Raw genomic sequence first — 27,241 nt, forward strand, 5'->3', positions numbered from 1 at the left:
CCCCCCCCCCTCCCCTAAACCAGTCACGTGGTATATGGATGGGCCTTAACAACTTTTAGAAAAATCGGGTCATTTATTGAATTTTCCAAAGACAAGGCCGCAATATTAAATACAAATTTTGATATAACTTTTGTTTGTAAAGTGTATGCATTGCTACTATATTAAGAAAATAATAATATCTGATTATACTCGAAGATACTGGAAAAATTATTTTACTATTTATTTGATAAGTTGGTCAATTATTTCCGGGGTGCCGTGAATGTAAAAATTGATCCCTAAAAATGATTAGCATGTTAATAGTAACGACTCAAGATTTTCTGTATAAGAATAATATTATTGTCTTTAATGAATGTCTATTCGCATTTCAGGTCGGACTTACAATGACCTGAACCAGTATCCAGTCTTTCCTTGGATTATTTCCAACTACGAGACGAAAGAACTTGATCTCACATTACCAAGCAATTATCGTGACTTGTCCAAGGTTGGTTTTTACCTAACGATTAAATACGTATAGCATAATCACTAATTAGCCTAACGCTGATCATTTAATATTTAATACATTATTGATGGTCTCTCATTACAGCCGATCGGTGCACTGAACCCGAGCAGAAAAGCATATTTTGAGGAACGTTTCCAGACCTGGGAACATGAGAGCATACCACCCTTCCATTATGGAACTCATTACTCGACCGCTGCCTTCGTCCTCAATTGGCTTATTCGAGTGGTCAGTATTTTATTTCCTTCAATTTATATTCCTTATATCTTCACGGAGAAAAGTGGATGTTCAAACGTAACATCTAGATTTTCAGGGTTAACATATTTTATGTTTAACTATAGGACAACAATCTAGATGTTTAAAGTTAGCATCTGTAGATATTAAAAAGTGATATGTTAATTTGGAACATCCAAAGTATTTAACTGAAATATGCGAAATATTACATGTTTCATTATGTCAAATAACGGCTGTAAATATTTAAGGAGTTTACTTATTTCTATTAATCTAAGAAATTAATTGATAACTTATTTGTGTATTTCAAATTAATCTTTAATGTTCTTGCCTAAACGAAAAACAGACAAAGCGTATCAAATGTCGATCAGATGATACATGTAGTCAAGTTGAGTTTATGTTTAATTTTTTTAATTCAAAATAAAATATAAAAACGGCGTAAGAGAGCGAAAAATAAATGCTATGTAATGTGCATTTAAAATTATATATATTTTAGATTATTTAAACTTAAATTTGATTTTAAATTTATAAACATTTTTTCAAGTGTGGTCGAGTCAATATATTGATATATTGATCATATTTTCCTCGTGTAGACAGACAAAAGTCTTTGGCCAATTTTAATTAAGGATAGCTCATTTTGATTCTTTTGAAATGTTCCAAAATTGTAATATCGAAAACAGAGAACCGACAAATATAATCGTAAAATTCTAATGCCCATGCGCTTGGACGATTTTAACATCTGCAATTGTTTCAGTTTAACCGACAAATATTTTTACCGCTAACATCTCAAACAGATAGTAGATGTTTGGCATGAATATCTGTGTTAGGCGGTATAATCTTACCCTTTAAAGCATCTACATTCAAACATCTATTTTTCGCCATGTTGACAGAATGAACCACCAGCAGGAAAAAAAATATTATCGGAAAATCAGCGTAGGTCCATAATGATTTTCCTATAAGTTTTTTGTGATCGTAGGAAATTTATTATAATTATACTATAGAAAACGATTATAGCAGGCGTTACAGGCCGACTTCTATATTAACTATTGTATCGAATATTACAACGTGTTCTCTAAAGCCATCAACTTTCAAGATTTGGTCCCTATCGAATCCTATTTTTAATCAATAGCCTGAGTTTTTAAAATTTGTAATGAAAGCGAGGCATTCGAACCTTGCACTATTTTAATGTCATAAACATCTTGGAATCTCTTCTTTAGTGTTTCTTAGTATACTTCTGATCCCTAAATAATTTAGAAATGTTTATTTTAAAAACGTTTGCGGAATAAGCCAATTTTAACTCAAAGTATTACATACTTTATATTTTATTTTTTATTAACATTTAATACCCAAAATGGTACATAACAAAATTACGATAATTTTCCACCATATCGAGAGTTTTTTACTTTTTCAAAATAAAGCATGTTTGACCATTTTGCAACATTATAGGTACATCCCAATAAGTTTTTTACTGAGATAATTTTCAAAAAGAGTTATTATTCAAAGGAAAACTGGGAAATGGCTGGGACTTAAGGTGCTCAACTTCTTGGCAATTCCCCTCAACTCGCTTAGCCCCTTTTAAATTCATTTGCAATCTTTGAAATAGTTATAAATCTGTAGAAGTCATTTCAAATCCCTTGAAGATAGAATACATTAAATTGACTTCCCTAGAAATGACCGAACTCTTTAAAAACAATGCCCTGCAAATTTTAATTTTTCCATGCGAATAAGGTGGCACCTAGTGTTTCCAAATGAATTTTTCGTGCTGACTACGAATCTGGGTTCAAAAACTTTCCATCACGTCATGTTTTTGAGAAAATAGGGGTTGAAACCACTAAAAACGGTTTTTTAAAGCCATTTTTGAAATATTGTAGAGCTGGACCATAACTTGCTACAAACTTCGCTAATATAATAAATTAAAGGCTGAGACAAATTCTTTAAATGAGCTCTATGGTAAATTAAACGCATGCGCCCTTAGAGCGTGGGGTGTGTTTTTCTCTAGGGGTGGAGGAAGAAAATGAATACGAACTGCCAACATTCAAGCAAATCCGTTTGAATTTCAAAAAATCGTCCGCTATATTAGATTCGCCATTGTGACATTTTTAAATGTAACTGCACATTCGTAATCAGCGACCCTTAAAACCCACGAGTAACAAGTTTCAAGCGAATACGAACAAATTTTGAAAAAATGGTCCTCCATATTCGATCCGCCACTTTGAATTTTTAAAACATAACTGCATATTCGTAATCACCCTACCGAAAGAAATCTCTGAGTTTTCTTTAGCGAAATACCCTGGCCCAATTGAGTCTATAAACAAAGTCGATTTGAAATAAAATAGTCTCGGATATAGTTTGAGAGATTTGGGTCCTTTTCAAGATCCTTTTAGTGGTCCTTTTAAGAGTGGTGCGACGGTAATATAATGTTCCTTCTGTATTCGTCACGTACTGGGCGGGCAGAGTTATTTACAGTAGTCGGTCGTGGCTAATCCGCTCTCCCTTTTTAAATTTCTCTTCAAATTATTAAAACTTTTTTTTAATTGATGAATTTTCTCATTATACGTATTTATAATTATAACTTATATACTGATATACAATTTTCTAGTTGAATTCAAAAATGTTCTCTTTTTTGGCGTATCTCGTTCCATTTACGAGAAACGTTCTATTAATTCCAATTTTAAGCATTAAAAAAAAAAGTTAGATATCTAAAGTCATCGAAACTCGCAGATTCCGAATTATTATGTTTTAGGCTGTGAACTATGAAATTAAAAAAATCTACTTCTAAATTTTAATCCGAAAGCTTAACAAAGGACCCTTGAGTGTCGGCTACTCTATTGAGATAGCCTCTCTGCTTATTATTTAGGATCGTATTCTTATTTCAATTTCAGAAAAGATATTTTAAAGCCTTCAGGCCATTTAAACGAGCTTCCTGGACCTTTGAAAATATCTACCTGAGTGCCTGTGGAGAATTTCTCTGAGCTTCTTTGACCTAAAGAATTTTTAGTATATACTCAAAGATTCTTTTCGGTAGGGCAGCGACCCTTAAAACCTTTAAAAGCACTGCCCATTTTATTATGCCTGGGCGTGGTCGTAAGTAGGTTAAAATCCTTTCTGTTTTTATTTTCTTCCTCCACCCCCAGACAAACCCCCCCCCCCGTTTTAAGGGCGCATGTGCTTAATTTTGCATACGGCTCATTTGAAAGGGCTTGTTTCATGCTTTAATTTATGATATAAGCGAAGTTTGTAGCACGTCATGATTCAACTCTACAATTGCTCAAAAATGGCTAAAAACGCCGTTTTTAGGGGTTTCAACCCCTATTTTCTCAAAAACGTGACGTGATGGCAAGTTTTTGAACCCAGATTCGTATTCTGCACGAAAAATTCAATCCGTAAACACTAGGTCCCATATAATTTTTAGAACTCATGAAGGACAGTGAAATTATTTGGAATATTTTAAAATAGCTAAAAATATTGCGAATCATTCGAATTTTGTTTAATTCCTTAATGTCATTTGAAATCATTTAAATCGGAAAAATCCCTAAAAATAGAGTTTAATTTCTTCTCTAAAGTTCTCTAAAAAATCATTAAAATAAGTGAAAATCATTTGACATGCATTCCATGTTCTAGTTCAAAACCCTTCAAATTGTTGAATTAATCAGTGATTCAATGAAATCGTTTAAATCGTGTAAAACTATCTGAAATCCTTTAAAATGTTAAGAAATGCTAGGAATCCATTACAATTTAACTTAATTTATTTTTCAAAGTTCGAAATCTCTTAAAATGTTCCGATATTTCGGAAATTACTTGATATCCATATAAATATTTTTTAATTTCTTAAAAACTGTTGAAATCATTAAAATCATTCGAAACCCTGTTCAATTTTTATGAAATCTGATGAAATGGTTTGAAATGTATGTGCATAATTCATAGAATCTCTTGAAATTCTTTGATGCATTTGAAATATTAGCAATCTTTTGGAATCCTGTAATATTAGCTGAAATCTGGGAAATCCTGTGAAATCCCTTGAAATAATTTGAAATTCTGCTTTGAGTAAATAATTAAATCATTCGTTTGCAGTTTCTACATGTTTGCTGCATTGCCCAGGGGCAAATTTACCACTGGCGGAGTACCGCGCCAGTACCGCTCGGCGGATTTCGGTACTGGCGCGGTAATGTTAGAATACTGACAGAACTACTGGTTTTGTACCGTTAAACGCCTTAATAATAACAATGTTCTGCACTGACTTGTAGTATTTAGCCAGTACTGGGCTAGTACTTATATTTGGCAATGGTGCGGACTCTCTGTTAGTACTGGCCCAGTACTGGCTGAAGCAATATTGCAAACTCCGCGAGGAACTGACCTATAGTATTGGGCCAGCACTGAATTTCATCACTAGGCCACTACTGCAGATTCGTACTGGGCAGGTACTGGTCAGTCTCCAAGTGATAACGAAGGTATGTCTTGACTTGAAGTACCGAGCCAGTAAATAACGTTAGAACTGGCATGTTACTGGTGAAATCCCTACTGATAACTAAGTTTTATACTGACTCACAATACTGGACCACTATATACTCTTGTTACTGGCACAATAATGCTAAATGTCCTAATGACATTTAAATTCTTTACTCATCTGCAGTATAAGGGCAATACATACTGATGGTACTGGCTCCATATTGGTAAAAACCATAGGAGTTATCAATTTCTGTACTGATTTGAAATACTGGGCCACTACATACCGTTGGTACCGGCGCGCCGGTACTGGCTAACGGTGCTTGAAAAGTATATTTGTAAGTTCAATTTGCTTAATTTTAACGATAAAATGATACTTGATCATGAAAATTTGTTTTTTGCTATAATTTGCTTATTTTATGAACAAATAATATAAACAAATTCATAGTTTAGACATTTATGTGCACAAAGTAATAGTTTTTCTTTCTTGTCGCATTCAGTTTGTATTAATGGTAATTATTAGTGATGTAGACATGTCATGCGACATTATTTGTTTATTTTATAAACAAATTTTATAAACAAGTGCAAAGTTTGTCCATTTATACGCCGAAATTATTCGTTTTTGTTACTGGTCGTCCTTAAAATATAGAAGTGGTGATGTTTAAAGATAAAAAATTGTCATTTGACATTATTTGTTTATTTTATAAAAAATTTATATGAGAAATGCATATTTTGGACATTTATGGTCAGAAAGCCATTTTTTTCTTCCTTGTCGCCTTCATATTGTATTATTGGAGATTTTTGGTAATACAGGCTTATAAATCGGTAATTTTGTTTATTTTTAATCAAATTTTATAAACAAATGCATAGTTTGGTGATTTATAGAAAGAATCGTTTTTTCTTCCCGATCATCTTTAAAATATATAAGTGGTGATGTTTAGTGACGATTCAGAAGAATTAGCTTCCAAGTTGTACTTGTCAATCATTTCAAGAATTTCAGGATCCATTTCAACTTCATTCTTGTCCCTTTTTTGCCTTAAAGAGGCAATTAATAGTTCAGATGATACAAGAAGCTATACTAAACATCAGAATACTAACATCAGTAAGAATACTAAACATCACCACTTATATATTTTAAAGATGATCGGGAAGAAAAAACGATACTTTCTTTCTATAAATGGCCAAACGATGCATTTTCTAATCAAATTTGTTCATAAAATAAACAATGATAATCGATTCATAAACCTGTATTGCTAAAAATCTCTAATAATACAATTTGAAGGAGACAAGAAAGAAAAAATGGCTTTCTGACCATAAATGTCCAAAATATGCATTTGTTCATATAATTTGTTTATAAAATAAACAAATAATATCAAATAACAATTTTTTATCTTTAAAAATCACCGCTTCTACATTCTAAGGACGACCAGTAACAAAAACGAATAATTTCTGTCTATAAATGGACAAACTTTGCATTTGTTTATCAAATTTGATTATAAAATAAACAAATAATGTTGCATGACATGTCTGCATCGCTAATAATTACCACTAATACAAACTGAAGGCAATAAGAAAGAAAAACGATTACTTTCTGCACATAAATGACCAAACTGTGCATTTGTTTATATAATTTATTTATAAAATAAGCAAATTATAGCAGAAAACAAATCTTCATTATCGAGTATTATTTTGCTAATAAAATCAAGCAAATGCAACTTACAAATATACTTTTCCAGCAAACAATTCATGATGTTAACATTATTTTTAATATAATTTGTTTATAACGATTATATTCGAAAACCCACTAATTATTTATTTTGCTAAGATGCTTTGACATATATTTTCATGAAAAACGAAATTAATTTAATTATTTATTTACAGATAAAAAATAATAAGTGAAAAATGACTTATTTTGTCTCTTTGTTTGTTTATGTAAAAAACAGAAAATAATGAAAATTTAAAAATCATAAGCATTAAAGTCTTACTGAGACATTTTCGAATTTTTGCAAAACGTTTTCTATAAAAAAAATAATATTAGAATAGAATCATAAATATAAAGTAAATATTGTTGAAAAATAGGGTGGCAACTAAACTCAAAAACTGAAATTTAAGCCATTAAAGCTAAAAAATTTGAGATTACGAATAGAAAACATTTAAAATACTACAAATTATCATGCTCAATGCTTTTAAATTTCAAATTGTAACCGTTTAAGGTGGAAGTTCATTGAAAGACCTGCATAATTTGATTTAAATTAAAACTTCTAGGACGAACTTTTATTAAAATTTCAAGCCAGTAAATGTCAAAATAATTTTTACACTAAATGGTTTTATTATTTACTTATCTCAGGGGTATTATGTTTCATCAAAGCACAGAAACATGCTGATGGTGAAAGCCGAAATAGTTCTTAGCGGGTTGAAGCTGTTTGAAGCTGCACAATCGAAGAAGTGGATCGATGAGTGGAAACTGAGAAAAAAGACAATAATGAGAAATGAACAGTTTAATTTTAGTCTTATTTGTTACATGAGGCACATCGCGACTATAGTTAGCAACTAACGTTGCTTTAAGTTCACCATTTTCCGAAATTAGTATTATTTGTATCGAATATTGATAATTAAAAACTAAACTAGACATCTAATTTTAGAAATAAGAAAGATAAAAACTCAAACCAACAAAAACATAACCTAATACATTCAATTTGTATAATGCAACTGACTGTCGACATTTCTCAACTCGAAATACAAGTTTCCCATTATTTTTACACTAAAATGTTTGCTCACTTATCTTTTTCAGCGGTATTTCCTTCAAGTAAGTCACGGTAGCACATAAAATACACATCTAAAATTTAGGTAATTCGAAGCCGGTCGAAACTGCCAGTAATAGACCCAGTATCAAGACAACCAGTGGCTGAACTCTTATGTTGGTTGTCAATCAGCACTTGAGTATGTAGCTTCAGTACTGCTCCAGTAGTAAACGGCAGCCGTTCATTTTTCAGAACGGTAAAAATTAAGGAAGTAAAATTTCAGAATGGGTTATAATACATAATGGTAAAACTGAGGAATAGCAAAAAGTAGGAAAGAGCAATAAATCGAAAGTCCAAAACTCTGAAAGGTATTTCTTCGGAAGCCAAAATAAGCGGAATGGGTGAAAATTCAGAAGCGTTAAAATTAGGAGGGTGAAAAATTAGGAATATGTAAATATACGGAGAGGAAAAATTCGGAAAGTAGAAAAATTCGGAATTTATAATAAATATACCTATTAGCAGTTGTATAATTGTTTATTTATGGTAGCAAACAAATGTTTATCGCAGTAAATTTAAATATCATATCATAATAAAATTATGTTGTACGTTGAAAATTTTTTTTAAATTATATAATGATAGAAAATAATTATTTTTTCGTGAAAAATTTAAAATGACGGATATCATAAATTAATTATGATATGCTATTTAAATTTACTGTGATAAATATTTGTATGCTACCATAAATAGAAAAACTATAGACCTGCTAATAGCAACATTTATTTACTATTCCGAATTTTTCCTCTCCGTGTTTTTACTTATTCCTAATTGTTCACCCTCCTAATTTTAACGTTTCCGAATTTTTACCCATTCCGCTTCTTTGGTTTCCGAATACATACTATTCAGAGTTTTGGATTTCTGATTTATTCCTTTTTCCGAATTTTTGGTATTCCTAAGTTTCATCATTATGTATTATAACCCATTCTGAAATTTTACCTTTCTTAAATTTTATCCGTTCCGAAAAATGAACGGGTCCCTAGTAAACCCAGTATCAAGACAAACACTAGTTAAAATCTTTTGTCTGTTTTTAATTTGAACTTGAAGTTGGTATGTGGCCAGTAGTACGCCAATCGTTGGCGAATCGCCGGTACCAGTATTTCACCAGTAATGCATATTACTTGTAAGCCAGTAGTAGACCAGTATGCTGCCAACCGTTGGTTGAACTCTTGTGTCTGTAGTTGACCATTAATACGTATCAGTATTGCACCAGTAGCATACCAGTATCACGCCAATCGGTGGCTGAACTCCTATGCCTGTATTTCACCGGTGGGGACGGTCACCACTAGGCCAGTTGTAAACCTGTATTGCGCCAGCCGTTGGCGGAATTATTGCGCTAATATTCTACCAGTAATGACAGTCAGTACTGAGTCAGTCGTAAACCAGTACTATGCCGATGGTTGGCGCAGTACTAATAGTCAGTACTGTTATCGATTCTTATTCCGACTTTTCCCTCTGGGCACCTGTTTCAATATTTTAGCAATATTTATTTCTTCACGAAAATGATGGTAACAAGTTTGTTATAGAACAATTTTTACAGATCTCTATACTGAATTTCCTATAATATTTTTGTTTAAGGGAATTGTATTTAAAAAAAAATTATTGATCATTTTACACAATAGGATAATTATATTTCTAAAAGAATAACCTTGCTAACAATAACCTAGGAGATTTATTTGCTATAAATTATAATCCTTAAAATGTCATAGCTCTGTTTAATTAAAAATTCTTTATTAGTGGCAAGTCTACACAATCAGTAACTTGTATGTAAAATGTCAATTCTATTTTGGGTGAGAAATGGGCTTTGAGAAACTATTAATAGTTTTGTTTCCTATGGTCCTATGGTGAAAAAAATGGTTTAACGTGAGAAATAAGATAAAAAATAATAGGCGCTAGCTTCAAAAGGATTTATGGAACGACTTAATCCGATGAAGACATCCATTCGTTCCTGAATCCAGTCACTGTCGCGAGTGACTCAATTAAGAGACCCAGGCTTTTTGTTGTTGTTTCTGTTAGCGTGGAGAGGTTGAAGATTTTAAAAATCTTTGGGGTGAAACTATGGTTTTCTTAAAAACCAGCATGTCCAAACATTTTGATGAGAGTTTTGTAGATATAAGGATTTGAAATTCAGAACATTTTTTTTAAATTATACACAGAAATATCTAAAATAAAATTAGAAAATCGTTTTTACTGTTAAAAAGTCTATGAAATATCACGCTGATTGAGTCCTAGAAGACATATTTCTGTTTTTTTTTTAATTAACAGAAGTATAAATGTAATAAATAAAAATAAAATGGTAATATATAACTCTGTATTCGCACCCACTGTGCTACACTGTAAGAAGCCAATTTTAAGTAGGTAATTTTTTTTGAATATCACTGAATCTTTCATATCAGACCGAAATTTATTTTAAAAAATTTTCTTATATTCTTAAAGACGTTAAAAAATTGAAAGAAAATATATCTTAAATACTTTTCGGAGACAGCATTGCACTTCTTATTTTGTAAAGAAGAGAGCATTATTCTATAAACTTCAAAAACAACGTTACATAGGAAACATTTTTTTCATATGAACAAAGTTTATTTATATTAATTTTAACTTTTTTTGTAGAAAATATTTCAGTTTATTATGGAAAAAAGTCGTTCATAAATTTCTTGCAAATTGTCGAGATAAAAAGAGGTCAAGAAAAAAAATTAACAAGAAAGAACAAATCTTTCTTCCCTAATAAAGTAATCGTTAAAGTTTAATATTTGAGAAAAATTGAACAATGCTTTTATTTCACAAAAAAGTTTTTAATAAAAATAAAAACGCAAGATTACATGAAATTTTGGCTACAAAGAACGACATTTTTCCCTTATAATTTATTTAGTTTGTAAGTTTATTTATTATAAAGAGAAATTTAAAAATGATTAAAAATTTTAAGTATTTTATGCAACGTTCGTAGTATAAGTCTCCCGTTTTTAAATATTATTAAACTTTGATCTGCCTGATTTTTTTATAAAAAAAGAATTACCTCAAATTTGTTCTTTTTTTAAATCTTACTTTTTACATAACTTGCTATCTTTTTAAGGCACATACGCTACTTTCATTACTTTTTTGAAAGTTATTGGGTAGTGCCGGGCCTTGAAATGTCTTAATTGCGATTGGGTGGTTATTTTTTAGCATTTCTTAATTCGTTTAAAAAAAAGAAGCAAGGACCATGTTTTTCCTTGGGACAAATAAACGTGCTCTTTTACAAAGTGGAAACTTTTCTATAACAACGTCTACATAACATAAAATAACATTTCTTTAGGAATATTATTTTAACTGCAATTAACAGTTTGATACATATTATAGGAACCAATGACTACTTTCTTCCTCGCTCTTCAAGGAGGTAAATTCGACCACCCTAACAGACTCTTCTCTTCGGCCTCCTCATCGTGGAAGAATTGTCAACGTGACACTTCCGATGTCAAGGTTTGCCTTCAATTAAAGATCCGAACCTTAAAAATATAATGTTATGCGTATGAACAAAAATTAATTATGACAATCTAATTATTATAATAGGAGCTGGTCCCGGAATTTTTCTTCCTGCCAGAGATGTTCATCAATAGCAATCGTTATCGATTAGGTATTCAAGAAGATGGCAGTTCTGTAGGTGATGTACAATTGCCTCCTTGGGCAACTACACCGGAGGAATTCGTACGCATCAATCGAATGGTCATTATTTTTTATATATTTATTTCTTCATTTTTTGTGTTAATTTCTTATAGAAATTTAACTCGACTATGTTGTTTTTCTTTCAGGCTCTGGAATCTGAATTTGTATCATCTCAACTTCATCAGTGGATAGATCTAATTTTTGGATACAAACAGAGAGGTATATAGAAAATTTTTTCAGAATTCAAGATAAATTTATAATCAGAAAAAAGATTCTGTGATTGAAACAATGATATTCATTGGTTCTCATTCAAAGAAATGGTTTTTTGTTCGAATGAACATTTTTCTTTAATTTGAAATTATTTGATTAATTATGAAGTTCTTTTTGGTTAAATGGAAAAAATTATGTTAAAGCAATTATTTCTTTAATTAGGAACAAATATTTGTGTGGATGTAGACAATTCGGAATTAGGATAGCAGCTGTTTTTAAAAATGATATCTCGTAATAAAGATGTTCTGATTTGAATATTCGGCGGTTCCAATTTTAGGAGTCATTCATAAATTACATAAGACTATTTCGAGGGAGGGGGGTGTTAAAATTTCGCTCTTCCTTATGGGGGAAGGGGGATTGTCAGATCTTATGCAAAAAATGTGTACTAAACAAATAATAAAATCAACGATGTTATAAATAATGAAAAAGTCCAGCAGAAATTTGATCTATTATATCAAAAATTAATATTCTCTTGAAGAAAATGTATAATTTATTGCGATAAAAGTTTTTTTTAATAATACTAAAAAATTTGACAAAAGAGCTTGTTATTATAAAAGAGCTCTAAGCTTTTTATTGTATCTATTCTTAATTCTTTCAAGACAGTCCTATTCTGTAACATTTTCAACCGAATAGTTGATTTTTCTACTAAAAAGATAAAAAATTAAAAATAAGAAAATTAATTTGCTACCAAAAACTGAATTTTTTAAAAGTACATGGATTTTTACCCAAAAGTTGTATAGTTAAATTTTCCGTGAAAGCAATTTATTCTTAACAAAGAAAATATTTTTTTTACCGAATAGTTGAATTTTCAACCAAAGAAATGTTTTATTTCATATTTCAATTAAGAAATATTTTCATTTTTAACAGAAAAGCGGTCAGATTTCACTAAGAGAACCGACCTATCAACCAAAAACTTAAATTTTCAACCCAGAAAATTAATGCTCTACCGAAAAAGATGAATTTTTAAAGAAATACATGAATTTTGAACGAGAAAAAAATGAAATTACTGCAAAAAAATGAGTTTTCAAGCATAACGTTCATTTTGAGTAAAAGAGTGCAATTTTCTGTTCCAAAAGAACAATTTTCAAGAAAACAATTGAGACTAATTTTTTAAAGAAATATTAAAATGGATCTTTTCTGGTTAAAAATTAATGTATTCTATTGAAAGTTCGTTTTTTTTCTAGAAAATTAATTTTCGTGGTTGAAAATGAATCTGTTTTGGTTGAGAATTCAACTAATTAGTTACAAATTCGTCATTTTTCATTGAATTCAACTATTTTTTATTTAATAATAAAATCTTTTCGGTTCAATTATTAATTATTATATTTTGCGTCAAGAATTCGTTGTTTTTGTTAAAAAATTAACTACTTGGTTTAAAATTGAAGTAGTTTTGTAAAGGCGCATTTTTTTATTGAAATTAATCTATTCGGTTGAAAATTAAACTACTTATTTAAAAATGTAACGATTCTGTTGGTAATTTGTTGTTTTTTCTGCAAAATGAATTTATTTATCTGAAAATGAAGCTGAATTTGAAGATGGATCTGAATTTGATTATAGATAAAAAGACGTTTTTTTCAAAGTCTCATTTTTGGCTTGAAACCCTAACTGGTTTATTGAAAATTTCTTTATTTTCTTAAAAAAATGTAAATTTTTTCTTCGAAATTAATCTATTTCGTGTTCAATAAAAAATGCAACTATTTTTCCAAAGTCATCTTTTTCAGTAAAAAATGTAACTGCTTTGCTGAAAATTTGGGGGGGGGGGGGGGGGGGGGGGGGGGGTCAATAATGTCAGGAAAAAGCCTTACGTCATGCTTGAGGGGATTTTGGGACGTCAAACGTCGCCGTATAACGGGCGTCGTGATATGTAGAAGGTCCCTTAGTCACAACGGTAAGAAGGGCTGTTTTCTTAAGAGATACCTGGACTACACTTAGAGATGAAAATTGAAGGCAAGCATAAATGAATTCGGCAATAAGTTGTGAAAAAGTAGGAATAAGGGCGAGGAGCTGTATCAAATTAAGTTCACGCCAGAGGTAATTGTCGGTGGCGGCTCTATATCCGGCGCTTCTTCGAAGATGCATATTCAGCTCCCAAGGGGTTCGAGTGGGCCTCCGGCTGGAGCGGCGCGCGTATGTAAGGAATTAGTTTTTAGTTAGCTTTCTCTCTTGAGGCATAGTCCAAACCAATTAGGCACGTGTGCGAGGCGCGACAATGAATCCCACGCGTAATACGTAACACGTTTCTCTAGGGATCGAGTGCGACAGAACCTGAGAATCCAGAAGGGATGTTGAGTACACGAGGTGGACCAGGCCGGAAATAGAGACACGAATCGGCAGTGATTTTATCCGGAACCGTTCTGCCATCGGTTTGAGATGACTTTGAGAGTTTCAGGCTCGCTTTCAGTCTTCGAAGAAAGCATACTTTTTTCATCTAGGCAATTATTTTCTCCTTTCTTAAATTTCAGTTAACGTCCATCTCTGCAAAAAGTAAAGATCTCTTTTTTTACAGCAATAGAAGGAATGGTATCTGGATTGCATTTTACTAAAAATATATCGATACCTTTATGTTAAAAGAATCTCTCTCTCTCTCTCTCTCTGAATTTCTGATATTCTTCTAATGTTCTTGGATTATTTTCAAGTGCTTATAAGTCCTCTAAGTCTTTGGAATTCCCTAAATTCTATGTATTTCTCGTGCAACAAAAATTCTGAGTTTCAACTTTATCCAAAATTGCAAATGTTCCGAAAAAATTACTTGTCAATCTTAAACGTTGTAAAATGGTATAAAACATTTAAAAACCAAACCTTACACAACAGTACATTTAATTGAAACTTCTGGAAAAGGATTTTGCTTAAGAAAAGGCTGCGAATTGCATATCATTCAAGTTTAAACCTTAAAAATAAAATAAATTGAAATTCCACACATTTCCGATTCAACAATATTAAAAATGATCATAAAAAAATGGAAAAAAGAATGACGAAAAATGATTAGGAAAATCGGTCAATATTGTCAATAATAAGTGTAATCTTAAAGTGAATGCAAAATTACCAAACCTCTCAACAGAAATTAAACTGATTAACTAATTTTCTTCTACTTTTTTTTTAATCGTCTCTTCGTTACTTACTGTAGCTAGTGTAGCACAATTAAATTAAACCTATTAATATTTTAATTTCTGTCAGCTGACTCTTATTCTCTAACAATAGGAAGGTTAGGTGAAGCATGACATGCACTCAGTCTATACCCTAGTTGTGCGCTGTTTACAGTATCGTCGACAAAATAATACTTTGGATCTCCTGCTGTTTCATTGAGATTAGGCCACACTGATATTCTGTTTACCATGAGAACAGTGATGGTTGCTGTTTGCTCCTTCTCAGGCGCATAAAATGCATCATGTTTACAATTATTTGAAAAAAGAAAAACAACAAGCGCATTTTTCGAAAAAACTCTCTTTTTTATTTCGTATTTAGACCTTTATATTATGTGGTTAAAATATGATATAAAACAATTCATGATTTTAGGAGAAAAGCTTGTTTCTTTGATACATGAACTAAAATGCAAGCCTGAGGAAGCGCCTTAAACTTATGTGACGCTTTTCTCTTCGCATCGCGGACCAATTTATTGTATTCCTGCATCCTTTTATTTTACTGTAGGGGAGCGGCGGGTAATGTGGCGCACATGTTATAAAAATCTCCGTTAAAAGTTAAATATGTCGAAAACTGTAGTAAAATAATATAGAGAACGTAAATCAATATCTTATCTACCCTATGCGTATGATTATTATTGCATTTACGTCTATTAAAGTAGTTCATTATCAACTTTCACAAAAAGTGTGCCTGAGCCAAGTTATCCTTCCTGGTTGGCTAATGTGGCGCGCTCTTAGTGTAGTTTCGGAAAGGGACGTAAAAGTTGTTTACTGAGTTTAATGAAATTAATTTTGGGTAAATGATGAGTTTAAATAATTACTTATAAATTGTGTGCAACTTGATCGTTATATATTTTGTTTTTTTTTAATGCGGAAAAATGCTACTGTACTATTTCAATACTGTTTGGCCACTTTAAAAATACACGCATAACACCCAAAAATAACTTTTCATAATAAGAATTGAGTGATTAGCTTTATTGAGCAAATTTTTTTACTATACAAAACAGTACGCATAAAAAATACAGTACAGTAAATACCTCTCGCTATAGATCAATCAATTTGTATAAATAAAGGTGCGCCACATTACCCGCCGCTCCCCTATTGTGTTAAGTCGCAAGCTCTTTTTATTTTCCGTTGGATCGATTTCACTGAATGACCTAAAATAATGTATATAATACGGATATTATTACTATTATATATGTTGTTGATGTTAATATTCTCAAAGAAAAACAAAAAGAATTTTGTACAAAATAGTTAAAAATCCTCAAATATTTAAAAATCCTGTAAAATCTCATGAAATTTTTCTAAACTCTTGACAATTCCTTGCAATTCTAAAAATACCCTGAAATATTTCATATCCTAAAAAATATTATACTAAATTATTGAAATCAATGGAAAATTCCTTAGAATCAATTAAAATATACTAAGATAGATCAAATCCTTTAAAATCTCATATTAAATTAATGTAATCGATTGAAAATTCCTTGGAACCTTTTAAAATATTCAAAAGTATTTCGAAACCTTCAAAATCTTATGAAACACCTTAACATCTTTTATAGATTTTTAAAGTACTTTAATAAAATCGTTAAAATTCTTGGAAATTCCTTTATATTATAAAAATAAATATAAAATTCATTGACATCTTTTAAAAACATACTCAAATATTTAAAATCCTTAAAAACCTGTTGAAATTTCTTGAAATTTTGTTTTTTTGGGCAATCTCTAAATAAAATGATTTCAGATCGAAATTAGGAAAACGTAAAAATATGAAAATGTAAAAAATTTTAATTTTTGTAGGTTAGTTAAACTATTAAATTAAAGTGTTAATAGAAATTACTCGAGTGAAAGTTAAACTATTTATATAACGATTTTTGCATATAATTATAGATTTTTTTTGTTTAAACATAGTTTTAAATTTTAAACGCTTTCAATTTATTTATGATTACTAATTTCTTGCAACTAAGTTCTGAGTTTACAATTCAAATTCTGAAGACTTGAATCCCATCAAATGAAAACTATTCATATTTCATAGTTAATAATTTTTGGGAATAACATTTCGAAAGTTTTTAATTTTTCTTGATTCCATTTTCAAAACTCTAATCTACAAACATTTCAATATTTAGCGATTTGAAACTTTTCTGTTTTCTAAATTGCAATCTGAAATTTTTGAAAATTTCAATAGATTTCTAAAGATTTTTAAAGATTTTAAATATTTGAGGAGGTTTTAAACGATTTCAAGGAATTGTGAATTTATTTTTATAATTTAAAGGAATTTTCAAGGGCTTCAAGAAATTTAAAGAGATTTCAACAGATTTGTAATGATTTTAAATATTGGAGGATGTTTTAAAAGATGTCAAGGAATTTTCATTTTATTTTTATAATATGAAGGAATTTCAAATAATGTTAAAGAAGTTCTTTAAAGATCTTTAAAAAACATCAAAATATAATTGTGGTATAGGTAAGTCAAATATTATAGCCACTTATTAAATGGAACTGTATTAAGTAAAAAATTATGAGGATGATAGTAGCGCATGTGATTTTCAATCTCAAGAATAAAAATATTGGCAGTTTTAAAGTAAAATAGTAAAATTTTAAGCATTGTTAAGTATTAAAACTTATTAAAGGTTGTACATTAACATATTAAAAATGAAATATTCACGTTGCAGCTGCCCATTTCTTTCCGCCTGATTTTATTCAAATTTCGTATGAAAAAATGTATGCGTTGCGTGATTAACGCTCGTTGCTGTAGTATACTAGTATTTAAAGATTCTTAGTTTCTCTTGTGCATATCCAGTGTTCAGCCAGTGCTGGCAGCCTATATTGGCTATTTATATTTGCCGATCCTCCACCGGTGATTGGCCCAGTTTCGGCACTATATTGCGCCAAGTCTCACTTTTAGTACGGGGAGCCATGTTTCACGAAGATCGGCCAAAGTCTGGCCCAGTGACGGCACATTACTGGGCCAAGTGTCACTTTTACCACGTCAAACCATGTTTTATTTAAATCGGCCTAATGTTGAGCTAGTGCTGGCAGCCTATATTGGCTATTTATATCTTCCAATCCTCCACCGATGCTTGGCCTAAAATCTGCACTTTATTTCACCAAGTCTCACTTTTAGCATCTAATAAACCAATCTTACACGAAAGTTAAAAATCAAATTTTATTGAAAAAGTTTCAAAGTTCACGATGAAATTTGTAAAGTTCTGTCATTAAAAATGTTTAATGTTTACAAAAAATTACATTTCCTGTCATTGAAAAAAGTTGTAAAGTAGGCTTCAACGGAAAAAACGAAATATTACGCGAAGAATAATTATAATCGATTTAAATTATTTATTTAAAAATTATTGTATTGATATTCCTGTTAACAGTTGGTGTATTTTACATTTACAAAACGTCGCATACTAATAAATAATTAGAAAAAGCGAGCTTAAAATTTGGTTCTTTAACTCTTCTGAACTGCAACTGCTGGGCGATAGATTTAGGTATATAGATGTTGGTTCACGGAGAAAAATGGAAGGTCTTTTTGTCCATATAAATGTGCAGACAGATCATATTCAAGGGTCGGCTATAGGACAGCTCTTGAATATGGCTAAAGCAGCTATCTCTAGAAAATAAAAAGAAGACGTCCAAATCGACAATCTCCGAAAGACGTCTCGATTATCTCAGATCGTCTTCTCGGTCATCTGAAGCTGGCTGACCGGATCATTGTGAAGGGTCGGTTCGGAAATCTCAGATGGTCGATCTGATTTTCTCAGACATTCGACTAAGTCGTATTTGATGGTCGATTCGATTATCTCAAAATTTTGACGTAGTCATTTCATATGGGCGATTCGATCATTTTTAAAGGGTCGACTTGATTATTTCGAAGTGTCAATATAGCTATTCTAGAAAGGAAAATTCGGTTATCACAAAGGGTCGATTCGAAAATCTGAGATGGTGTAAAGGACTATTTATGATAGTCAAATACATATTTTTAAATTATTTTTAACAATTTTCTTGATTCTCTATATCTGAACTGGCATGAGGTGTTACTAAATAAATAGTGGGAAGTCCTTTATCGATAGATTTAGAGTAGGCATTCCGATAATAATCTTAAATTTAAAAATTACTAATGCGTATGAAAATCTTTAAAAATGTAATTAATAAGAAATAATTATTTATGAATTTAATGTTAAAGCTTTTTCTGCGAATTTTAACTACAGTTCCAGCTCTCCATCAACTGGATGTAGGAGGACGAGTGCATTGACCCTGCCCCTGCCATCTGTCTTTCCACAAATCTTAGGAGTTGATGTCTGAACTGAAAAATAAAGATCAATCTTAAATTAATGAAGCCAATTCCAGTTTATCCTAAATCGATTAATGCTAGAATTAACAGTGATTATTGAAATCATTTAAATCTATTTTAAACTTACATTAACCTAAAAAAACTAGAATGAAATGTCTTAAATCTCACATTACTTACGGAAAATATTAAGATTACAATTACGTACTTAAAACAGATACTTACAGAATGAGATATTTTCAATGTATCCTCAATAATTTCACTCACTTTACACCGGAATCGTTGGTAAAAACTTTTTTTTTTAATAGATATCGCCACGCGGTCTACGAGCCCGTTATGCTAATTGGAGCCAATTTGTGATACCCTTTAAATTTTTACGCGCATGATTGACGCGCAAAAATCAAGCAATTGACCATACGCAATGGCTTATCTGCTCCTTCGTGGATGATCGAAATGAGTGAAAACAATATGTGCGTATTGACCATAGCGAAAAGGATACCTTAGCTATCCCAGATAGTGAGTATGATGTTCTTATAAAAGTCAGACGGACGATATAATAAGAGTCTCTTTAACCATGTCGAAAAAAATTTTAAAGGACCTTTCGACCATGTAAGAAAGACTTGCTGGCTCTCTAATCGTGAGCTTTGACAATTTTTCAATAAATTTTTTTTCATCTTTCGTGTAAAATTTGTTTATTAGGTGCTAAAACTGAGATTTGGCGAAACAAAGTGCCGATTCTGGGTCAAGCATCGGTCTGGAATCAGCAAATATAAATAGCCAATATAGGCTGCCAGCACTGGATCAACACTGGGCCGATTAAAATGCCGATATTGGCCCAATAACTTCAGCCGACCTTTGCTGCCAAAATTGGACCAACACTGGGCCGTGTATTCAGCTCCGGCAATTCGCACTTGGGACTGTGCATCGCCACCACGGTTATTTTTACCATTTAACATTTTACCCCCACTTTTCAAAAAAATTTCTACTTTCTATCGCAAACACGAGGCACGCGCGCTGCGAATGGCGAATTCGCCGCTTATTTCAAAACAATTAGGATCGCATATTCACGTATAAAAAAACATACAGAAAGCGTTAAAAAGTGAAGATGGGGTATCGTCTCGGAAACTCAAACGGAAGTTCCTCTCCAAAACGAAGCCCCCCTCCTATTCGTTTCGATAACAGCGGCATTGTTTTAGGCAATTGCCGTAAGTGATGCGGGAATTACAAGAAGCGCTTACATAATTGAATTTTAAATAATCAATGATTTTATAAGAAGTTGAAGGAATTCAAAGAATTGAAGGATTCTCTTAATTCTTTCTGGAGTTTAAAAAATTCCTAATACTCAGAGAATTCTTAAAATTCGAGGTATTTAAGGAATTCAGAGAATTCGAGGAAGTCAGATAATTTAAGAAATTCAGGGAACTCAAAAAATGCTAAAAATTAAGGCAATTCTATGAATTCTGTTAGTTTAGAGAATTCTGAGAATTAAGGAGGTTCTAGGAATTTATATAATTTTAATCATTCAGAGAGTTCTCACAATTTTGAGAATTAAAGACATTCATACAACTTAGTGAATTAATTTTAATTTAAGAAATCCGGAGAGTTTAGAGAATTGAAGAAGTTCAGGGAATTTAATTAATTCAGAGAATTTAATGAAGTCCAAATTTTAAGCAATTCGTGAATCTGTAGAATTCTACGAACTAAAGATACTCTAGCAATTGAGAGAACTCTACGAATTCAAAGAACTCTACGAATTTGGGAAATCCTACAAATTCAGACAATTCTGTGAATTCTGAGATTTTTGGGAATTCTTAGAACTCAGTGAATTTTTTAAAATTAATGTAGAGAATTGACGGAAGTCAGAGAATTTTAGGAAATCAGAGAATGGAGGGCATTCTACGAATTTATGGAATTCGAGGAATTCTGTAAATTCTAAAAATTGTGGGAGTTATTAGAATTCAACGAGGGCTAATATTGCAAGGAGTTCTAAGATTTAATAGAATTTTAAGAAAATATGAAGTTTTCCTCTAGCATTTCCATTTTTTGAGAGAAAAGAGACGTATAAAAATTATTTTTCAGGACCAGAAGCAGTGCGCGCAACAAACGTTTTCTACTATCTCACGTACGAAGGAAGCGTTGATCTGGAAACCATTACGGATCCCGTAATGCGAGAAGCTATAGAAAATCAAATACGAAATTTCGGCCAAACGCCTTCACAGCTTCTTCTAGAGCCCCATCCACCTAGAAACTCCGCAATGCATTCAGTAAGTCCAACTGGGTCCTTAACGAGCTCCAAGTTCGCTGCAAATTCTGTGCGCGTGAAAAATATTGTAAGTGATGAATAATGAACATACCGAGCATGCTGGAATTTAAAACCGACAACATTTGTGATTTACCGCACAATGCTTATTTATTTTTACTTTTATAATCAAGTTAATTAATATGAATGCACTAAGCATTTAAAAAACCATTTACTGTATTTTTGGCACGCACAGCTGAATTTAGCAGTACTCACTCACAGTTATACAAGATGATGAATTTTAAATGTAGATGAATTTCATTTTTGCATTAAATTAAGTAAGTCACTTATTTTCAACCATAAATGAAACTTAAGTGCATTGTCTCGTATCTGATATACGAGTAATATGATAATCAACTGACAGGTATGTTGAGTTTGGGATGATTTTCATTCGCGTGCTCTGAAATTCAATTTGTGCTGGCAGAAAGGCGTGCGCCAAATGCGATGGCCAACATGGCGTCGATAGCGCTGGATAGTAGCGATCAACACTGAGCTCATGATAGTTGTTTCGTCAACGTTTCCTACTTTGATATATGTACTCACATCTATAACTGATTTTCAGTATACATAGAATAATGGTACTAAATGGCAATAATGGTAATATGGTACACATGTGATTTAAAAAAAAGTGTTGAAAATTCTTTAGGGGTCCTTTTATATAAATGTTTACCATAAACATTTGCCTTGGAAATTGACTGGCATTCCGCAATAAAAACTTGTATCTACTTTTTTGGCGCCACACAGTCGGATAAAAGTAGATTCCATTTGACAAATTAGTCTATAGATTACAATTTTATCCGATTTAGACGTTCTATTCCTTTTTAATTTGTTTAATTGTGAAAAAATGCTCTCTTGCTTCGCTGGGTTCCGAACCCAGTTGTTTCTTTTTTCACAATTAAAAAAAATAAATATTCCAAAATATATTGATTCTAGACCAGTAGACAAAAATTAATTAACATCAACAATTATTTACGACATTTATGTTTGCAAAAAGAAGTGTATACATTATCGGTCTTGGAATCCATGAAATTCATGCAATTCAATGAATTCCTGCACTTCAATGAATTCATGGAATTTAAGAAATTCATGCAATTCATGGAATTCAAGAAATGCATGCAATTCAAGGAATTCATGCAATTCAATGAATTGCAGGCATTCAAGGAATTCATGAAATTCAATGAATTCCAGGCATTCAAGGAATTCATGCAATGAAAGGAACGTAGTGGCTAGCCTGCCGGAACAAGCAAGATTGTTAGTTGCCGGTGCCCGCAAGATTGCGCTGATTACAAACCTGGGAATTATGCACCCTGTGACTGGTCTCAGAAATAATGTAAGGTCGAACCCCTACCCCTTTTCCAACGCCACGTGAGGACGGGAAGGCACCCCTGTGACTGGTCACAGAAATAATGTAAGGTCGTACTCCTACCCCTTTTCCAACGCCACGTGAGGGTGGGTAGGCACCCCTGTGATTGGTCACAGAAATAATGTAAGGTTGCACCCCTACCCTTTTCCAACGCCACGTAAGGGCGGAAAGGCACCCCTGTGACTGGTCAAAGAAATAATTTAAGGTCGCACCCCTACCCCTTTTCCAACATCACGTGGGGGTGGAACGGCAGCCCTGTGACTGGTCACAGAAATAATGTAAGGTAGCACCCCCACCCTTTTCAAACACCACGTGGGTCGGGAAGGCACCCTAGTTACTGGTCACAGAAATAATGTAAGGTGACACCCTCACCCTTTTCAAATACCACGTGGGTCGGGAAGGCACCTTAGTTACTGGTCACAGAAATAATGTAAGGTCAAAATCCCTACCCTTTTCCAACGCCACTTAAGGACAGAAAGACACCCTTATGACTGGTCACAGAAATAATTTAAGTTCGCACCCCTACCCCTTTTTCAATGACTCGTGGGGGTGGGTAGGCTCTCCTGTGACTGTTCACAGAATTAATGTATGGTCGCATTCCTGCTAATTTTTCAACGCCCCTTGCAGGCGGGAAGGCATCTCGGTGACTGGTCACAGAAATAATGTAAGGTCGCATCCTTACCCCTTTTCCAACGCCACGTAAGAGCGGAAAGGCACTCTAATGACTGGCCGAAGAAATAATTGAAGTTTGCATGTAGACTTCAGCTTCAAGGAATTCTTAATTTCCAGGTTTGTAATCAGCGCATCATCATACGAGTATATCAGTATACAATTTTAAAGAAATGTAAAAGAATAGGAAAAGGAAAAAAAGCCGGCAACATGCAATCCTGCCGGCACCGGAAACTAACAATCTTGCCGGCGCCGGCAGGCTAGCCACTACGTTCCTTAAATTGCATAAATTCCTTGAATTTAATAAATTCATTAAATTGCATGCATTCCTTGAATTTATTGAATTGCATGAATCTCTTAAATTTCATGAATTTCATGAATTGCACGAATTCCATGAATATGCGCGCTTGTCGCTACCTTGCTAGAAATATGCTTTCTAAAAAAAACCGGTAAAAAAATGGTCGATACCGGTAATATTTTTTTACCGGTACCGACAATTTTTTTCTTTACCGGTACTGACAATTTTTTTACCGGTACCGGCTTTTTATACACAACCTTTGCAAAAACCTTAACAACAAAATAAATATAACTTTGATGTTTTAAAATTAAATCTCACAAGTATAAGGAATTACATTGGAATTCAAATTATATGGTGTTGCGTCTGAAATTATTTTAATGAAAAAAAATGTATTATTTGCAAAACTGAAAACATTTTTAGTTTGTCCTAATGTACTTGGTAACTTACGTAGATCGTACAGGTTAATGAAATGACTCACTGAAAAACTGTCTCTGCTGGGTTATAAGAACAAAAGAAAACTTTTTCAGGTCAAGTAAATCACTCGTCAGGAATACAATTTTAATTTAAAGATCGCAGCTAGCTGCCGGAGATAATGCAATCTCTCTCGTACGTGCGCCTTGAGGAGGTGGGTAAAGCTGGAAGTACCACTCTGCCCAAAGAACGTCAGACCTATGCCATAAATGGGGGCTCATTTAAGGCCCATTTAATATCCAAAAACCAAATTGTCGGCTCTGCATTTTTTCAAAAAAATGCATGCTACTGCCAGCTTTACGTAAAGATAGCAGTACCATGGTAGAAATATTCGTGATATCAAATTTTTTCTTTCACATGAATTAAATGCTCATTGAAGGCTCTTTCATGACCCATGGCGCAATTCTTCAAAAACAACCCATATCATAAAAAACTACCCTAAGAAATAAATATGCACTAATCTGCAAATTAAGTACAACAGAATTGAAGGCTCATTTTAGGCTCTTCAACGCCCCAAAATAAATTTACCATAACCATCCCTTAATGTTAAAAAACTACCCCTTACTTAAAAGTGCTGATAAAGTGCACTGAATATGAAATAATCATAAAACTGAGTACATCAGAATTGAAGGCCAATCAAAGGCTCTTGTATGACCCTTGGCGCAATTTTTCAAAATAAATCCCTATCATAAATGAACTACCCTAAAAATTATATATATGCTTTAATTTAAAAATTGAGCACACCAGAATGGAAGGCTCATTTTACGCTCTCCAACGCCCCAAAAATCCATTTCCGAAAACCATCCCTTGCTTTCAACGAACTACCCCTTACTTAGAAGTGCTCATAAAGTGCACTGAATATGCACTCATCATAAAATTGAGTACATCAGAATCGAAGGCTCATTAAAGGCTGTTGCATGACTCATAGCGCAATTTTTCAAAAACAACCCCTATCATGAATAAAATACCCTAAAAATTAAATATACTCTAATCTGAAAATTGTGCACACCAGAATAGAAGGCTCATTTTAGGCTCTCTAACGCACCCCAAAATAAATTTTCCATAACCATACCGTGATGTTAAAAAACTACCCCTTACTTAAAAGTGCTGATAAAGTGCACTGAATATGCAATAACCTTAAAACCGAGTACATCAGAATTGAAAGCCAATTAAAGGCTTTGGTATGACCCTCGTCGCAATTGTTCAAAAACAATCCCTATCATAAATAAACTACCCTAAAAATTATATATATACTTCAATTTGAAAATTGAGCACACCAGAATTGAAGGCTCATTTTAGACTCTTCAACGCCCCTAAAATAAATTTTCCAATACCATCCCTTGCTAATAAAAAACTACCCCTTACTTAAACTTGCTGATAAAGTGCACTGAATATGCACTAATCATAAAACTGAGTACATCAGAATCGAAGGCTCATTAAAGGCTCTTGTATGACCCACGGCGCAATTTTTTAAAAACAAACCCTATCATAAATAAACTACCCTAAAAATTATATATATATATATATATATATATATATATGCTTTAATTTGAAAATTGTGCACACCAGAATTGAAGGCTCACTTTAGGCTCTTCAACGCCCCTCAAATAAAATTTCTAAAACCATCCCTTGCTAATAAAAAACTACCCCTTACTTAAACGTGCTGATAAAGTGCGCTGATATAAAAACTAATCATAAAACTGAGTACATCAGAATCGAAGGCTCATTAAAGGATCTTATATGAAATATGTTGAATTTTTTCAAAAACTACCCCTATCATAAATAAACTACCCTAAAAATGACATATATGCTTTAATTTGAAAATTGAGCACACCAGAATTGAAGGCTAATTTTAGACTCTTCAACGCCCCTAAAATAAACTTTCCAAAACCGTCTCTTGCTAATAAAAAAACTACCCCTTACTTAAAAGTGTTGATAAAGTACACTGAATATGTACTAATCATAAAACTGAGTACATTAGAATTGAAAGCTCATCAATTCCTTCAATTCTGGTGCTCCATTTTCAGATTATAAGCATACTTAATTTTCAGGGTAGTTTATTTATGATAGGGGTTGTTTTTGAATAATTTCGCCATGGGTCATGCAAGAGCTTTTAATGAGCCTTCAATTTGGGTGTACTTAGTTTTATGATTATTGCATATTCAATGCACTGTATCAGCTCTTTTAAGTAAGGGGTAGTTTTTAACATCAAGAGATGGTTTTGGAAAATTGAATTTGGGGGCGTTGTAGAGCCTAAAATGAGCCTTGAATTCTGGTGTGCTCAATTTTCGGACTATAAGCATATTTAATTTTTAGGGTAGCTTATTTATGATAGGGGTTGTTTTTGAAAAATTGCGTCATGGGTCATGCAAGATGGGTCATGGTCATGAGTTATGTCTTCAATGAGCCTACAATTCTGATGTACTCAGTTTTATTATTATTATTATTATTATTATTATTATTATTATTATTATTATTACACCATTAAGCCATTTCCCTTTCGGGGTAGGCGTGACTCACTCGGCAGGGGAAAGGAGTAGTGTGTGGATGGGATAGAGATTTTTCAGATTGATCCAGAATTCTTGTGCTATTTATGTAAATAACACGTTCGTTCCGCAACACTGCTCCGACCCAGGTTGCTGATCAATCTCTCTAGCAATCACCCCAAGCGAAGAACCTCACGAAGCCGTTATGTAAGGTTCCCCACTTGGGTCCATTAATAGCCAAGGTCTTTGTTTTGTCGTCCTCGTAGGTCTTCGATAGACTCTGCCGTAACAACCTTATCATCTGCGAACGCTAACCCTCGTACCCTTACTGTTTCGAGATCCACACCCTCTTCGTCGAAGAG

The 27,241-nt window shown here is 32.5% G+C and overlaps 1 protein-coding gene across 1 annotated transcript in view; it reads left to right on the forward strand.

The window, feature by feature from the left end:
• The window catches only part of LOC117172883 (neurobeachin-like), a 163,997-nt gene extending 142,359 nt beyond the window's left edge, over window positions 1-21,638 (forward strand). The window contains exons 3-8 of the mRNA XM_033361159.1: window positions 369-481; window positions 584-724; window positions 11,302-11,421; window positions 11,512-11,664; window positions 11,751-11,823; window positions 21,373-21,638. Of these exons, the coding sequence (XP_033217050.1) occupies window positions 369-481; window positions 584-724; window positions 11,302-11,421; window positions 11,512-11,664; window positions 11,751-11,823; window positions 21,373-21,638 (866 nt within the window). The remainder of the gene's footprint in view (window positions 1-368; window positions 482-583; window positions 725-11,301; window positions 11,422-11,511; window positions 11,665-11,750; window positions 11,824-21,372) is intronic.
• The last annotated feature ends 5,603 nt before the right edge of the window (window positions 21,639-27,241 follow it).

Source organism: Belonocnema kinseyi, chromosome 5 (assembly GCF_010883055.1).
Source record: "Belonocnema kinseyi isolate 2016_QV_RU_SX_M_011 chromosome 5, B_treatae_v1, whole genome shotgun sequence".
NCBI classification, from domain to species: Eukaryota; Metazoa; Arthropoda; class Insecta; order Hymenoptera; family Cynipidae; genus Belonocnema; species Belonocnema kinseyi.